At 36.8% G+C, this 16,762-nt stretch overlaps 1 protein-coding gene across 1 annotated transcript in view; it reads left to right on the forward strand.

Annotated features, from left to right (window-relative positions):
- Positions 1 to 16,762, forward strand: part of TBK1 (TANK binding kinase 1) — a 47,241-nt gene that overhangs the window by 3,826 nt on the left and 26,653 nt on the right. Inside the window, exons 3-7 of the mRNA XM_059080343.2 lie at positions 2,653 to 2,793; positions 6,218 to 6,347; positions 8,433 to 8,614; positions 13,230 to 13,390; positions 16,313 to 16,423. Of these exons, the coding sequence (XP_058936326.1) occupies positions 2,653 to 2,793; positions 6,218 to 6,347; positions 8,433 to 8,614; positions 13,230 to 13,390; positions 16,313 to 16,423 (725 nt within the window). The remainder of the gene's footprint in view (positions 1 to 2,652; positions 2,794 to 6,217; positions 6,348 to 8,432; positions 8,615 to 13,229; positions 13,391 to 16,312; positions 16,424 to 16,762) is intronic.

Raw genomic sequence — 16,762 nt, forward strand, 5'->3', positions numbered from 1 at the left:
TGTGCACGGTGCCAAGAAGAGAAAACGGGTGGCGTGACACCTCTGCGTTTAGCAGTGAGTCGCACCTGACCATCTGTGTTCCTGTGACCCCGGTTAACTTAACAGACTTTAGTAATCACTTGGTATGTGTCAAACACTATGGTGGACCTAGTGATTGGAGCTACAGATAATGTGCTGAACCTGCCCACAGAGTGTTGGGTTTAGTAGCAAGGTGGTATTGGAAGGAAGGTAAATTAGAAACTGATGGAGTGACAGGTAGTCAGTAGCGATAGGAATTGAGGGAGGCATATTTAAAGTGCCTGGCACTAGTAAATATCTCACATTTTCTGAACCTCTTTCCTTACATAGATATCCAGTGTCCTTCACGTAAGTGCCTACACTTAGCAGGCACTCTGTAAATGCTTGTTGACTGAAAGAATAAATGAATGAATGAGGACAGAGTAGACTACTGTCCTGAAGTTCTTCTTCAAAGGAAGTAAAACTGTTCTTTATCCACTATAGTTTGAAAGCTTCAAATAAGGATTTGAGAGACATAAGAACTGACTTAAAATATTGCTAACACCCAGTTTAGTATTCAGTCCCTAGCAGTCTTCCCTGGGATGTGTTTTGAGAAACCATGTTTGTTCTCAGTGACATCAATTTCAAGGTTTTAGGACTATACCCCCAAAATCCTGCTTGCCCTTAATAACTGTTTGTTTAAGCATCTTTAACTATATTAGCTAAATCCTTTTATGTTACTGCTCAGAGTGACCCGATCCCTAAGTTTACTATTTGTTTTTCAAAGTATATTACTTACTTAATCTGTCTCTTTTTCATTAAGTTACCTTGAGCTACTACTGTGTGTGGATGGGTGTATATGTATGTGATAACTGAGGTGAAGTTAAAGGGGAGAGAGCTGTAGGAAGGACGTGTTGGCCTGCACGTTGTATATATATGTACACGTGCATCTTTAAATATTATTCATCATGCATTGATTTAGAGACAGTGACCGATAGGTGACAGTGCAGTTGAATAGAGGGAAAATGGGACATTCCCCCACATATCCCAGTGATCTCACAGGTATGATGTAGACTACAAAAGGTGGGAAAATACTGGCCTGGGTCATAGTGGGTACATTGCAACATTGTGTTCTTTTCCCTGCTTGCTCCTCTGTTAGGATTCTCCTAATTTCAGACTAAGTTTGAGACAGGTGTCCTCAAGAAAAATCTCTATGTTGGGTGGTATAGATTTGGCAGTGTCCTTACCCTGGCTGATCAAATGGGAAAACAGTGTAATTGAGCTCTAGTTAAGTTGTTCCATTTTCATACTGTCTGAAAACAGTCAATGGGTCTTCTCCTCTGGAAAGAATATATGTGTATTTGGTGTGGGGGAAGCAGGGGAGAGAGGAGGGAGTGATCACATAACACAGGTGGTGGTCTCCAAAGAGGGATCTTGAAGAGTGAGACTGTGATGCAGCTAAATGGTTTTAAGAAGAAGATTATGAAATTCTGAGGTGAGGGGAAGAGGATGATGGCTGTAGGTGGTGAATCTGTGTGAGAAGCTGTAGAGAGGGCTTCAAAGCAGGAAGAGCACAGAGGTCCTAAAAGACAGACACCCATGAAACATCTTTAGGCAGGGCATGCTTGAACCCCGAGCTCATAGGAGAAACGAATGGTCTTTCCACTAACTCCAGGCAAGTTCAACCTTGGATTGTGGGAAAAGTAAGGTTAAATTCAGAGAATCTGGCCTGAGTGGTTGGAAAGAGGTGGAAGGGTCTGGAAGAGAGCCTCAAAGAAAGGTTAATTAAATGAAGACCGTGACAATGTAATGTTTACCTGAAATTTAGCATGTATTTTGTACCTCTAGGATTCGCTCCCAACTATGGCTGCATTGTAATTCTGTGTTTAATCTACTTCAGTATGCCATGAGAGAGTGAGAGTTGGGGTGCTGCCAGAGCTTTGATAGAGGAAAGGAAGTGTCTTTGATCCTTTAGAATTGATCTGTGAAGCAGCAGTCTGCCCTAGTCCTCTAGGTGAAGTTGCAGAAGGTTACCTGAGGCAGCAGTGGTGCATTCCAATGAGGATGGTCTGCTTTAACCTTATTCTCAAATCCCACCCCCCACACACATACATACACATTCTATCCAGCTAGGGAATCTTAGTTAGTTGCCTTACTTTGAGATTCTTACTAAAAATTGCATATGTGGAATATAATTTTTAATCTTTCATTTCCTACTTTGATTAGTTTAAAATTATTAGGCCCTGGAGAAACCCTTGTGAGTTTCACTTTCTATTTCTTATTCAAAATATACATTCACATTTGGTACTGTTAGAGCTCTTCTGATATGTAAGTGACTATCTTTGCCAACGTGTATCATAAGGAAGCTTTATAATATGAAATATATAAATAAAGGAAGCTTTATATATATATAAATATGTATATATAAAGGAAGCTTTATTTATAATATGAAAAAAATAGCCTTTTCTACATTCCATACTGAACAGTTGATTGATTTATTCCAGCTTAAAATAAAAAGGTCAGTACAAATTACCTAATGCTTAAAAATATTCAGGGTGTTCTATAAAAAAGAAATTGCCGTATCTAGTTCTAATGGCACCTTTTGTATCTTCTTTATAATATTATAAATAAATAAAACCTTTTTCTTTTTCTTAGAAAACTGGTGACTTATTTGCTATCAAAGTATTTAATAACATAAGCTTTCTTCGTCCAGTGGATGTTCAAATGAGAGAATTTGAAGTGTTAAAAAAACTCAATCACAAAAATATTGTCAAATTATTTGCTATTGAAGAGGAGGTAAGTAGTTAAGCTTTAATTAACGATGTCATGTTTATTGTAGTTATTATGATTTGGGAGAAATAATCTAATATAAAAATGGTTTTATAAACAGTGGGCTTTTTAATGGTGAAAATTAGGGCTCATACCACCAAATATTTATTCTCAAAGATTCTTGAATAGCTATAACAATGGAAATGAAGTCTCATGGACTCAGAAAAAGTAGTATAAGATATAAAAGAATGTAGAATATGGTTACTGGTATTATTACTAAAAACGAAAGCTAAATGAAGTTAAATTGACATAATTATATAAGGATCAAGGAGAAAGTCAAACAATACAAAGAAGGCTTTAAAAGAATAAAAATCCTTGGAATCCAGAGAGTGATATATGAAGTCCTGTTGTAAAAGACAGAATTGATTTTAGTGGGAAACAATGAAAATAAAAATGTCATTAGAAAAATATAAATCCTGTTAGTGCGGGTAATCAATAAAATCACACCTTTTGAAAAACAGTTTGGCAGTTTATACTCCTCATACCAGTGATTTCATTTTTAGTTATTACTTAGGAAGTAATCAGAAATGTAAATTATAATTTTATGCACAAAAATGTTCTTTGCTGCCCTGTTTATAATAAAGAATGGTTAAATAAGTTAGAATGTTTGGTTAGCTACACTCGAGGTTAAGAGGATAGCCCTCTAGACTGCCAAGTCTGTTCAAGACTTCTGATACAAGCTGCAGAGGAGTTTGGCAAACCATGCAGGTAGATAGAGAAGTCCCCACCAGACTGCTCATTCAGACACAAATTGCAGGTTCAGGAGTCACCAGGGCTATCTTTAAGACCAACTGGCTACCCATTCGGGGCTTCCCATGACTGCCCTCAGATTTGATAATTTGCTAGAATGTTGAATGACTCACAGAACTCAGGAAAGCACTGTACAGTTGATTCTTGAACAGCACAGGTTTGAGCTGCCTGGGTCCACTTATAAAAATGTGCAGTTTTTTCCACTAAATATGTACTGCAGTACTACACGATCCGAGGTTGATTGAATCTGTAGATACGGAACCACAGATACAGTAAAGTTATGTGTAGATTTTCGACTGTGCGGAGGGTCAAGCACCCCAACCCCTGCTTTGTTCAAGGGTCAACTGTACTTACAATTGCATTATAATTTATATTTTAGTATAGCAAAAGTATATAAATCAGAACTAGCCAAAGGAAGAGATCCATAGGGCAGAATATAGGAGGGTTCCAAACATGAGTCTTCCTTGTCCTCAGGGATACATTATCCTCTTGGCATTGATGTAAGACAATATGCACAGAGTATTGCCAACCCTGGAAGCTCACCTGAGCCTTTGTTGTGCAAAGTTTTTATTGGGGCACAATCACATACTGCCTTCATGGCTGACCTGTAGTCAGCCCTTCCCATAGGTTCTGCTAATACTTTTAGCCTCCATTTCCTCTGGAAGTTGGAACGGATGTGCATGTCCAAAATCCCCATCATAAATCACATTGTTAGACTGTCACATGGCCAAAACCCACAGACAAAGACACTTCTAGCAGATAGGACATTCTAGAAGCCTAGCAAATCACCTCCCAGTAGCCAAGGGCAAAGACCAGACCTCTCTGGCTAAAATTAATTCTTTACTACACAGTAGTTAAGCAGTAATAAAAAGAGATATTTAACAAATTTCAGTCACCTGAGAGCATGCTTGTGTATAATGTTCTGTGAGAAAATCAGTATTAAAAAAGAAAAAAAAAAAAAAAAAAAATATATATATGAAGGGCTTCCCTGGTGGCGCAGTGGTTGGGAGTCCGCCTGCCATTGCAGGGGACACGGGTTTGTGCCCTGGTCCGGGAGGATCCCACGTGCCACGGAGTGGCTGGGCCCATGAACCATGGCCACTGGGCCTGCGTGTCCGGAGCCTGTGCTCCGCAACGGGAGAGGCCACAGTGGTGAGAAGCCTGCGTACCGCAAAAAAAAAAAAAGGGTAAAAATATATATGCAGTGTGATCTTGATATATACAGTATGGTATACAAAGTGTTAACGTGTCTATAATATGATTTGAAACATAGAAAAAAGACTGAAAGGAAACATACCAAAATATTAACATAATTATCTCTGGGTGATGGGATTATGGGTATTTCTCAAATTTTCAATTCATCAGCATTCAATTATTTCATTATTTCAAAACAACAGTTTTTAAAAAAATTATTTTTTATACTACTCAGTCGTAGAGAAATTTAAAATATTTTATGGATATAAGAGATATGTAGAAAGAATTATAAAAGGAAGGAAGAATTAAAAGTTGGAGATGAATACTGGATTTAAATCTCATTCATATTTTTGAGTTTCTGAAATGAGCATGTATCTTACAATCAATATGTATTTGTAATTTGGTAATATCTCTTTTTCTCTATAAAGCTGTTATTAAATTGATGATGTATCTCATAATCAATGGTACATTAAAATTAAGGTTTAAAACAAATCAGCAGCTTAGATTCATATGAGCAGACTAGAACTTTGCTGCAAGAGGACAACTCAACTATTCTGCCACTTATTTGTTTTTAAGGCTAGAACTCTGGGAACTCCCTGGCAGTCCAATGGTTAGGGCTCCATGCTTTCACTGTAGGGGGCACAGGTTCAGTCTCTGGTTGGGGAACTAAGATCCCACAGGCTGCAAGGTGTGGCCAAAAAAAAGGCTGGAACTCCATTCTTTGAAGTAAAAGTGCTTGTCACAGGAAGAATTTCAAGTTTAAGAGATTTGTTAGAAGAACTAATATCCTAAATGTATGTTATGTATTAGAAATTAAACAATTTTGAAAGAATCGTTATAACATTGTAGCAGTGATTTTCGAATTAGACTTGCTATGGTTTGTCTTCAAAGACAAATCCATTTTTTTTTTTTAAATTTATTTTTGGCTGTGTTGGGTCTTCATTGCTGTGCATGGGCTTTCTCTAGTTGTGGCAATCGGGCTACCCTTTGTTGCGATGCTCGGGCTTCTCATTACAGTGGCTTCTCCTGTTACAGAGCACAGACTCTAGGAGCACAGGCTTCAGTAGTTGTGGCATGCGGCCTCAGTAGTTGTGGCTTGTGGACTGTAGAGCCCAGGCTCAGTAGTTGTGGTGCACGGGCTTAGATGCTCTGTGGCATGTGGGATCTTTCAGGACCAGGGCTCGAACCCGTGTCCCCTGCATTGGCAGGCAGATTCTTAACCACTGCACCACCAGGGAAGCCTGACAAATCCAATTTTAATATGAATTTAGAAGATGTTAATTCTCATCTGTACAGTCAACAAATATTTAACAAACCCCAGGTAAAAAGCAATTCAAAGTGCCTTCATTGTAGTAAATCCAACTTTTAAATGAAATCAGGTAAGTATTGGCATATAATAAAAATTTATTTTTTATATTGAGTCCCAATCAGTGATTTTTTTTTTCAGATAACAACGAGACATAAAGTACTTATTATGGAATTTTGTCCATGTGGAAGTTTATACACTGTTTTAGAAGAACCATGTAATGCCTATGGACTACCAGAATCTGAATTTTTAATTGTTTTGCGAGATGTGGGTATGTTTGTTTATTTATATGATTATATATGTATGTATATATAATTTAATGACATAAGAATTTTTAAAAATAAATTTCTTACATTCAAAGCCAAAGACCTTTATGGAGTGCTTTCTTAGATATGACACCAAAAGCGCAAGTACAAAAAGAAAAAAAATAGATAAGTTTCATCAACATTAAAAACTTTTGTGTTTCAAAGGACAACATCAAGTAAAAAGACAACCCATAAAATGAGAGAAAATATTTGCAAACCGTACATCTGATGAGTAATTTTTATCCCAACAACTCAACAGTAAAATGACAACCCAATTTAAAAATGGACAAAGGATTTGATAGACATTTCTCCAAACAAGATATACAAATGGCCAGCAAGTATATAAAAAGGTCATTAGTCGTTAGAGAAATACCAGTCAAAACAATTAAGAGCTGCCACTACACACCCACTAGGATGGCTAAAATCAAGAAGACAAAACAGAACCGAGTGTTGGCGAGGCTGTGGAGAAATTGAACCCCTCATATACCGTTGGTGGTGGTGTAAAAATGTGCAGCCTCTTTGGACAGCAGTCTGACAGTTCCTCAAAAGGTTAAACAAAATTACCGTATGACTTAGCAATTTCTCTAGTAGGTATATATCTAAAATAATTCAAAATAAATCCACACAAAAACTTGTACACCAGTATTTATAATAACAAAAAAAACGGAAGTAGCCCAGTATCCATCAACTGATGAATAGGTAAACAAAATGTGGTATATCCATACAATGGAATATTATTTGTTCATTACAAGAGTGAAGTAATGATACATGATATAATATGGATATAACTTGAAAAATGCCAGACACAAAAGGCTGCAATATTTGTATGATTCCATTTACGTGAAATGTCCGGAATAGGCAGATCCATAGAGACAGAAAGCAGAGTAATGTTGGTCAGGGCCTTGAGGGGAGGGTGGAGTTGGGGAGTGACTGCTAATAGACGTGGGATTCTTTTTGGCGTAATGAAAATGTTCTGAAATTGGTGGTGACAGTTGTACACTCTGAGACTCTTAACTACTTTAAAAAATGAGTTTTATGATATGTAAATTTTATCTCAACAAAACTTATTAAAAATATATATATGGCAACCAATGTTATTTTAAAAATATATATGGCAACCAAAGGGAATAATATCTTCTTGGAAAGAAATGAATCAATATTTGAAGAATAGGAAAAGCCCAGTGATAAAAGTATGAGGTTAGTGGGAATTCTTGAACTTGACACTGGAAGCAGTAGGGACTACTTAGGTAAAATGAAAAAGAACCAATATATGCTACAGCCTAGTAAATCAAATAGAAGTTATGGAGGTTTGATGCCTTCCTAAGTATACTGGTAGTCCTGAGCTTTTGTAATTGAATGTTGATACCCCTAAACTTATTTAATATGTCATGCTTGGACATTCATCTATCAGCTGTAAAACAAATGTGTCAGGCTATCACTCTGTGACACTGCATGTCAGTTAGCCCAAACAGCTTAATTTCAGCAGTTTTGCCCTTAAAAAAAGAAAGAAAATGGCATTTTTAGAAGAGCACTAAGCATATGAGAAACATATTTTTGTGGAAACAAGTCTGACACTTTGCCTCCTTCTATTACTTTTTTTTTTTTTTTTAACTAATATATTGAGTCCAGTTTACTCTTTTGTGGAATTTTTTTCCCAAGGTAAAAATGTAAAATTGTGGTGAAAGATTATCTTTCTTGGGAATCTTCATTCTTAAGTTTAGGCAGATGGCCCACAGATATATAACCAAAAGTAATTCTGGAGGTCATAGGCTTCAGACTGTTGTGTTCCATTTTCTTGATAGTGTTTAAGAGAGATTGGACTATTCCTTAGACCATATTGGTCCTTATCATTCTAAAACTCATTACTCAAACATGAAATACAAAATATAAGTATAATCTGTTACTTCTTTGATTAAAATGACTTTGGACCAACTTATGTAAAAATTTACAGAGTGAAAATGAATTAATGTTGATTAGTGAGTCTGATGCACACATACGTATGCATAGATGCCTACATTATGATTTCCTGTGTTTTATATTTATTATTGAAGTGGGTGGAATGAATCATCTCCGAGAAAATGGCATAGTTCACCGTGATATTAAGCCAGGAAATATCATGCGTGTAATAGGGGAAGACGGACAGTCTGTGTACAAACTTACAGATTTTGGTGCAGCTAGAGAATTAGAAGATGATGAGCAGTTTGTTTCTCTCTATGGCACAGAAGAATATTTGGTAAGTCACGTATCACTAATAATTTTATTTAAAGAAGTTGGATATATTGTAAATATGGGTAATTGGTCAACCAGTTCACTATGAAATGTCAACTTTTATGGCAAAAATTAAATTTTCAATTCTAATGAATATGGTTTGTAATGAGGTATTAGATATCGGTTTCTCGGGGTTATTTTCTGTTAAAAATTCTTACAAGTTTTATAATAATCTTAAATAATTTTACTAATGTTATTCATCTATATTAAAAGAAAGAACTGTCTGTACACTCCAGAAACATCTAACTATTAAAGGCTTTCTTATTTGGATCGGAGCAGTTAATACATTACAAGCTTGTTATAGTACTCTTCCCTGTAGAGGAAACTTAATTATAATTCTGAAGCAGATGATTCTCTTCAGGGAGGTTGGTTATTGAAAGACGAAAAGAATAGTTGTTAGAAACACATAAAATTAAATGCCTCGGGCTTCCCTGGTGGCGCAGTGGTTCAGAGTCCGCCTGCCGATGCAGGGGACACTGGTTCGTGCCCCGGTCCGGGAAGATCCCACATGCCGCGGAGCGGCTGGGCCCGTGAGCCATGGCTGCTGAGCCTGTGCATCCGGAGCCTGTGCTCCACAACGGGAGAGGCCACACAGTGAGAGACCCGCGTACCCGCCCCCCCCAAAAAAAATATTAAATGCCTGTATAAGATCTAACTTGAAATTCTAGAAAACTAGAAAAGCTCTGTGGTTGAAACAGATTATGTAGGTGTGTTTGTGTGAAGTTAGTAAACACTTGAAACACTTAAGAAAAGGCACTGAAAAATAAGAATATTTAACATGTAATCAGGAAGTTTATAATATACAGCTATCACTAATTGCTCATGGCTCTGGGTTTTGTTTTAAAAGTCTTAGAATCTGTAACTTTTTTTCCAACTGGATTCTGCCATTGTAATCTTATAACATGAATAAAGTCTACCTGGCCCCATAGCTTTATTCAGATTATACTAAGTCTGGCATGAATTAAGATGTCTTGTTCTATCAATATATATCCCCAAATTAATCTATTATATTTTGATAGTCTTTATTAAGAATACCTAAAAATGGATTACATTCATCCAACAGATATTTAGGTACCAGGCACTGTTCTAGGAACTGGGACTTCTGTGGTGAACCAAATGTACATGATTTCTGCTCTTATGGAACCCACAATCTAGTGAGGACAATAGACAAGTAAATAAGATAAATTCAGATAATTAAAGTTTTGGAAAGACAATAAGGTAATAAAGTAGTGACTAGTAGGAGAAAGATAGCTGGGGAAAGCCTCCTTTCAATCCTAAGTGAACTGACACTTAAATGATAAACAGAAGCAAGCCATGTAGAGATTTGGGGGAAAAGCATTACAAGCAACTGCAAAGACCTAGAAACAAGAATGACCTTGGATGTTTGAGGAACAGAAAGGATGACAGAATAGCTGCAATTTAGTGAGTGAAGAGGCAGGTGGTAGGAGTTGGAATTGGAGAAGTAAGCAGAAGGCAGCCAGAGCATACAGGCTAGTGGTTTCTACCGTGTATGATCGCCCCCTTTTTATAATAAATGTTTTACAATGTTCTTTTCAGTGTATTAAAATGAAATTCTTAGATAATATAATCACCTGCATACCTAATTAAAAGAATAGCATAGTATCTTAATATAAAGAAAAATATAATAAAATCATAGATAGTTAATATGTAAAAGTTTAGGAACACCTTCACTGGCAGAAAACTTAAGTAATCAGATGCTTTCACCTGTATGTAATATCACCTCCAGTGCATGTGCAGTGATGACTTGTATATTGTATTGGTGAGTTACATATCACAGGTGTTGTGTTGTCACTGACATGATTTTCCAAAGCAGTGAATAATTCTTGATAAAGTTTCTAACTAAACAAAGTAGATTCACATGTACTGCATTCCTGTAGCTACAAAAATACTTTGTTTACTTTATGTACAAAAATACATTGTTTATATATAAAACAAACTGAGATCATTATAAACCTCTTTCCTGCACAAATATCTGGCAAGATATTCAAAAGTCATGCAGGATGTCAGAAGCTTATTTTTCAGAACTGTTTCATATTTGACAGGATGTCTCTCATCTCTGGTCTCTGCCCACTAAATACCAGTAGCCCTTCCCAGTTACTGTGATAACCAAAAAAAACAAACAGCAGTACAGTACTAGTGTTCATGAGGTTGATCCCTATTACCAGCTGGCAGTCTTTCACATATTCTCCTAGGACCCAGGTTAGCTTTTGCTTCTAACAGACTTTTTAAATGGAAAGAACAAAACATTTAAACATTATTTAAATTATTAAATAAATTTACTCCAAGTCCATGCTGTTCTCTTGGCTAAAATTTTACTCTGATCTATTTTTCCTATTTCAGATTATGCCCAGGCCTGTTTTCTAATACAGTACACCACACTTATAAAATGAGACACATAATGGCCTGAAGCTCAGCAATCTAGAAATATTTATGTATTTAAATGAAAACTTTTCTCATTTTGGAATTCCCGGACCAGATGTTGAATCTTCTCCTTTTTGTGTGTTAAAGTCCAAAGGAAACACCAGCATTTTTTCTTCTGCCATTTTTAATATGATGGCTATCTTAATAATATCTGAGAACTTGCAGTAGGTTTGTCCTTGTGCTCCTATCTCAGATGCAGACACCCAGGCCCAGTAATACTGATCCCTACACAAGTACAAGTAGCACATTTGGAGAGAGCCACTGGGCACAGATACGTCAGACCAGCATGTGTCAGGCCACGATCAGTCCGCCACTGCCCAGTGAAGGCCTTCCAGCTGTACCAATTAGGCAGTGTATTATTGCACTGTTTGAGGAGGTCCCCCTTTGTCTCCTTCTAGAGTCGCTGTATCTCCTCTTCCCAGGTTGGCGGCCTCATGTTCCAGAAGATATCAGGCATGTCCAGGTACTCTTGGCCTCTTCACAGCACCTTGATACGCTAAGTACTGGCTGCTGGGTCAAAGGTCTGCCCAGCGCTTCTTTGGTCAGTAGTTGCTTTAGGTGCTCTGCCACAGAACCAACAAGACCACTCAGACCCTGTGTATCTGGTAGGCATGTTGGGACACTCACTTTAAGCTCCTCATGCTTATCGCCTCTTTTGATTTCTCATTAAAATGTATTTCCCAAGAGTCCCACCCATCCCCCCAAAGAATAATAATCCAGGGCTTGTGACCCTTTGAGAGTCAAATTCATAAACTGCATCATTTAGAAACACCCTCCCAGCAGTGTTATCTGCGTGGGTTCCCAGTCCCTTGGGTCACTGCCAAATACCACAATGTCGTAAGGCATTGTTTTCGTTTGGCATTATTTGGGAGATGACTCTACTTTGGTCGAGAGTACACTCTTGTAGCTTTATCTTCAAAAAATCTTAAAGTTCCAGCGCATAACTAACATAAAGACAAATGTCACTAGGCTAAGTATGTATGACCTCCGGTTGTCCTCTGCAGAGCTTAATGTCCATCACAATCTCTGTCTGGATCTGTAAGCTCCTAAGCCATGCCCTATAAGTTCCACCTGTTCTCCACAACTGTATCATAGTGTCTTCTGTGCTTAAGGACATGTGTTTAACATCAGACCAGCTACTTGTCTCAGTTGCTGTATCCCCCAGTGTACCTAGTCAGGCTAGTCCTCTGAATTAATTCTAGAAAATTAAATTTTTATCTCAGAGCCCATATGACTTGCCCAGATGGATTGCATGTGAGAAATGAGGGAGAGGAGTCAAGGCTGCCTGATATGTTTTGGGTATGAGCGACTGGGTAGATGATAGTACCATTTACTTAAAGGATAAAGATTAGAAGGAAACAGGTTTGAGTCAGAAGACCAAGGGTCTAATTTGGATACCTTAAATTTAAGCTACCTTTTAGACATTCAAGAAAACAGTAGGATATATGAATCCAGAGCCCAGGACAAGAGATAGTTTGGGGAGATAAAGGATATAGGTAATATATAATACCATAGGCTTGAATGGGAGATGAGGAAATAAGGCAGTTGTGTGGACAGCTATTTTGAGTTTTGCTATAAAGGGAAGCAGAGATTTGGGTGATAGCTACAAGGGGATGTAGGGTCTATTTAGGGTTTTTTTTTTTTTAATGGGAGATGTTAAAGCATGTGTAAGCTGAAAGGAATGATCCATTCGAAGGGGGGAAATTGATGCATAAAATAAAAGTGGTAGTTAGAGGAATTGATTTCTGGAATTGGTGAGATGATATGGTGGGCTCCACAACACAGATGGAAAAGTTAACCTTTGATAGGAGCAGTTCTATTATAACTGGAAAGTAGGCTTAGCTCTGGACACAGATTCAGGTAGGTTGGTATTTGGTAACAGACATAGGGAGAGTTGATCTCTGATTTCTTCCATTTCCTCATTGAATTATGAAGTGAGGCCATGAAAATTGAGGGTCAAAGGAGATGGTGTTGGAGGTTTGAGGAGAACGGGCAAGATGTGAAATAGTCTCTTCAGATTCGGAAAGTGAAATAATTAGGAAAATATAATAGAATTTCCAGGCATTATTGAATACCTATTTTTGTGTAATGTATTATCATAGAACACAAGTTAGTAGCTTTTTCTTTTCTTTTTAAAGCATCCTGATATGTATGAGAGAGCAGTGCTGAGAAAAGATCATCAGAAGAAATATGGAGCTACTGTTGATCTTTGGAGCATTGGGGTAACATTTTACCATGCAGCTACTGGATCACTGCCATTTAGACCGTTTGAAGGGCCACGTAGGAATAAGGAAGTGATGTAAGTGGTTTCTCCATCTAAAATTAGAAATAATTTTTTAAATGTATCTCTGTCTTATTTTGTTTCATCATGTTAGAGGGGTACGCTACTGAAAATTGATCTAGCCATCATTTCTGATATTTTAAGCTATTTGGTTTTTTAATAAGAATGCAGCCTTATCAAAGTGTATAGGCATAATGTTTCATACCATGTTTAACTATCTTATGTACAAAACATAAATGGCATCCAGCCTTTGATCCATATTAAAAATATACTGCTTTCTGGAGTTTATTTCAACACACTGTATATTTAGTTTTCTGTGTCCTTATCAGGCTTTTTCCTCCATGTAACCAAAAAAAAAAAAAAAAAGCTGTAGAACTTCTGTGGAGTACTAGAACCATTTTACTGGATCAAAAAGAAGTACGGTTCTTACCCTGAACTGACCTGATTTCTTTAACCATTTCAAAAATAACGTTTAATGTAATATTACATTTTTTTTGCGTTGCAGTTTCATTCCAAAGCCTGAATGCATTTTACTAGTACATTATACATTTATGTACTGACATAAATATTAGGAAATAATTACTGTGTACAGAGTCACTACTGTAAACCAAATAATGGAAGAAAAGAAGGATGGATTTTTAGATGTAAAATCTATTATAAAATTCATCCATACATTGGCCACACTTCTTTTTATTTTAAAAGATTAGTGAATGACCTTGCCTCATGAGAAACAGCCACCCTGTGTACACATAAAACTATGAGGTTATGATTGTTTGGTTTAGTGAAGTAACTCACTTGACAGCCTATCATGTTCAACCACTCTTTTAGATCTTAACATTTCTCTCAGAATTTGACCCTGCCCTTTATAAGCAAACATGATAAAGTAATAATCACAACTGTAAAAATACAATCTTTAATCTCATCTCAGAAAATTAGGAGAAGCATATTTTCTCTTTTGTTTGTTTGCGGAAGTAAACCATTTCAACTGGTAACGATGACTTTTGCTAAAACCTGGGTATCTAAATGTATTCCAGCAAGGACAGTGTACAAATTCATGGGAAGAAGTTATCCATTACTGTACTGATGATTTTGGTATAGCATCATCTTGAGACTGCTTTACGGCAGTGTCCTTTTTATAAGATCTCTTCAATAATGAAGGCTAAGAGTCAATTTCTGTTTTTCCTCATTAAACATAAAGTGTGCCCAACAGTTAGTCATGTTTTTATTGTCATAGGTGTTTTAAAGCAATATCAGCACGTCTTGCTCCCCTAAAAATGGATTAAATAAAAGTGTGATGCTCCCTAATAAAGGAAACAGGACTTATAAGCAACTAGGAATACCTGATGATTTTATCTGACCACCATGAGGGCAAATAATACCATTAGAAGAATTTTTTTCTTTATTTGCACAGAAACTCAACTTTTTATGAATACTGATGCTAATGAATGTTCAGAAGCACTTAAAGAAAAATGACTGTTTTACTTTACTATTGAGTGATGTATTCATCTCACATTATAGCCATGTTGATCCCTCAGCATCTCATTTACGTGTTAATAAATGTATTTGTATATGGATCTTAACAAAGTTAGTTAAGTTTTTTCAAGAATTTATAAGCGTTACCTTAATTAAGAATTCTGCCATTCATTCTATTCACTTCTCTTCTTGCATTAATCTCACATATCTCTGCTTATTTCTCCACAATCAGATGGTTCTCACGTGAATGCAACTTATTTTTCACATTAATTTCCTTCTTCTCTGAAAAATCTCTTAAGGCAGAAATCCTGGCTGCCTCTACTGAAGAAGCAGCAAGCAGTCCAAATCAGTTGTACTGGTTTCTTCTACTGTTTTAAAGAATATATTAATTTGCTCAGAGCACGTTTATGTAGACATTAAACAAACCAAAAAAATTATGCCAGAAATAATATTTATAGGGCTTCCCTGTTGGCGCAGTGGTTGAGAGTCCGCCTGCCGATGCAGGAGACGCAGGTTCGTGCCCCGCTCCGGGGTACATGCCACATGCCACATGCCACGGAGCGGCTGGGCCCGTGAGCCATGCCCGCTGAGCCTGCACGTCCGGAGCCTGTGCTCCACAGCAGGAGAGGCCACAACAGTGAGAGGCCCGTGTACCTCAAAAAAAAAAAAAAAAAAAAAAAAAGTCTAAAAAAAAAGAAATAATATTTATAAACTTATGAAAGATTCTGCTGTGTTATGATTTACATTTTCATCTGGAAGGCATGAACCACGTTTTTCTCTCCTACTTTAAGGTTTTGTTTTGGAAAGTGCTGACACCTGAAAGGCTGCCTTGCCTCCATCATTATTGGTATTCTCTAGCTTCCCCATCCATCTCTTTCTTTAAGTCATCTTTATTTTTGTCACCTTCCTCAAGAAGCAGATTAAGTTTGACGTTTAATTTTGGTACACACATCTATTCCTATATGTGTATATATGTTTTCAATATGCAGAAATTTTCTGTTACTGTGCTATGTGTAGTTTTATCATTTTTTTTTTAAAGAAAGCTATTGTTCCTTCTCCAGTAATTTCATGGTCCTGTGCCTTTGGATAATATGGGTAAGAGGGATTAGATGCTTTTTTTTATGGTCTAGAGACATTCTGTAACAACTTTTTTTGTGTTTGCTCAATTTTTTCAGATGGAAAAATTAATATTTTTGTTGTGAACATCAAGATGCTGTTTTTTGGCACTCTGAGAGCCCAAATGAAAATTAATTATGGTATAAGTAAAATAATCATACAGCCACTATTCTACTTCAGTCAGTCAGATTCAAAGTATTTTGATTGTTTTATGGATCCTGTGAACATCAATCACAAAGTTTCATCTAGTAGATAATTGTAGGTGCAACTGAGGAAATATTTTTGCAAAGCCCATTGATAGGCTATGCAGTAACAAACTGCTTATTTTAATCTGCTTTTATTCCCCCCAAGGTATAAAATAATTACTGGAAAGCCTTCTGGTGCAATATCTGGAGTACAGAAAGCAGAAAATGGACCAATTGACTGGAGTGGAGACATGCCTGTTTCTTGTAGTCTTTCTCGGTGAGTATAGTATACCCAGTTCTCTTTTGCACTTTGGTGTTTGAAATCTTTGTTGACTAAAGTCACAAATACTTAAGTGTAGCTTTGTTTTGTTTAATGTTTCAGTAGATGTTATTAAACCATATGCCTTGATTCGTGATTTTCATCTTTGGAAATGTAAAGATCGGTTTGGGTCTATGTAAATAATTTTGCCAGATCTCTGTTAGGACATAGAGTGTACATACATTTTTGAGATTGCTAATCACTGGTCTTGGAATTGTGTGCTATGTGGGGATCCTGCTAAGGACCTTGGTATCTCTTGTGCTGACCTTCATAATGACATAGCACAAATAGTGGCAC

Source organism: Kogia breviceps, chromosome 12 (genome assembly GCF_026419965.1).
Source record: "Kogia breviceps isolate mKogBre1 chromosome 12, mKogBre1 haplotype 1, whole genome shotgun sequence".
In the NCBI taxonomy this organism is placed as follows: Eukaryota; Metazoa; Chordata; class Mammalia; order Artiodactyla; family Physeteridae; genus Kogia; species Kogia breviceps.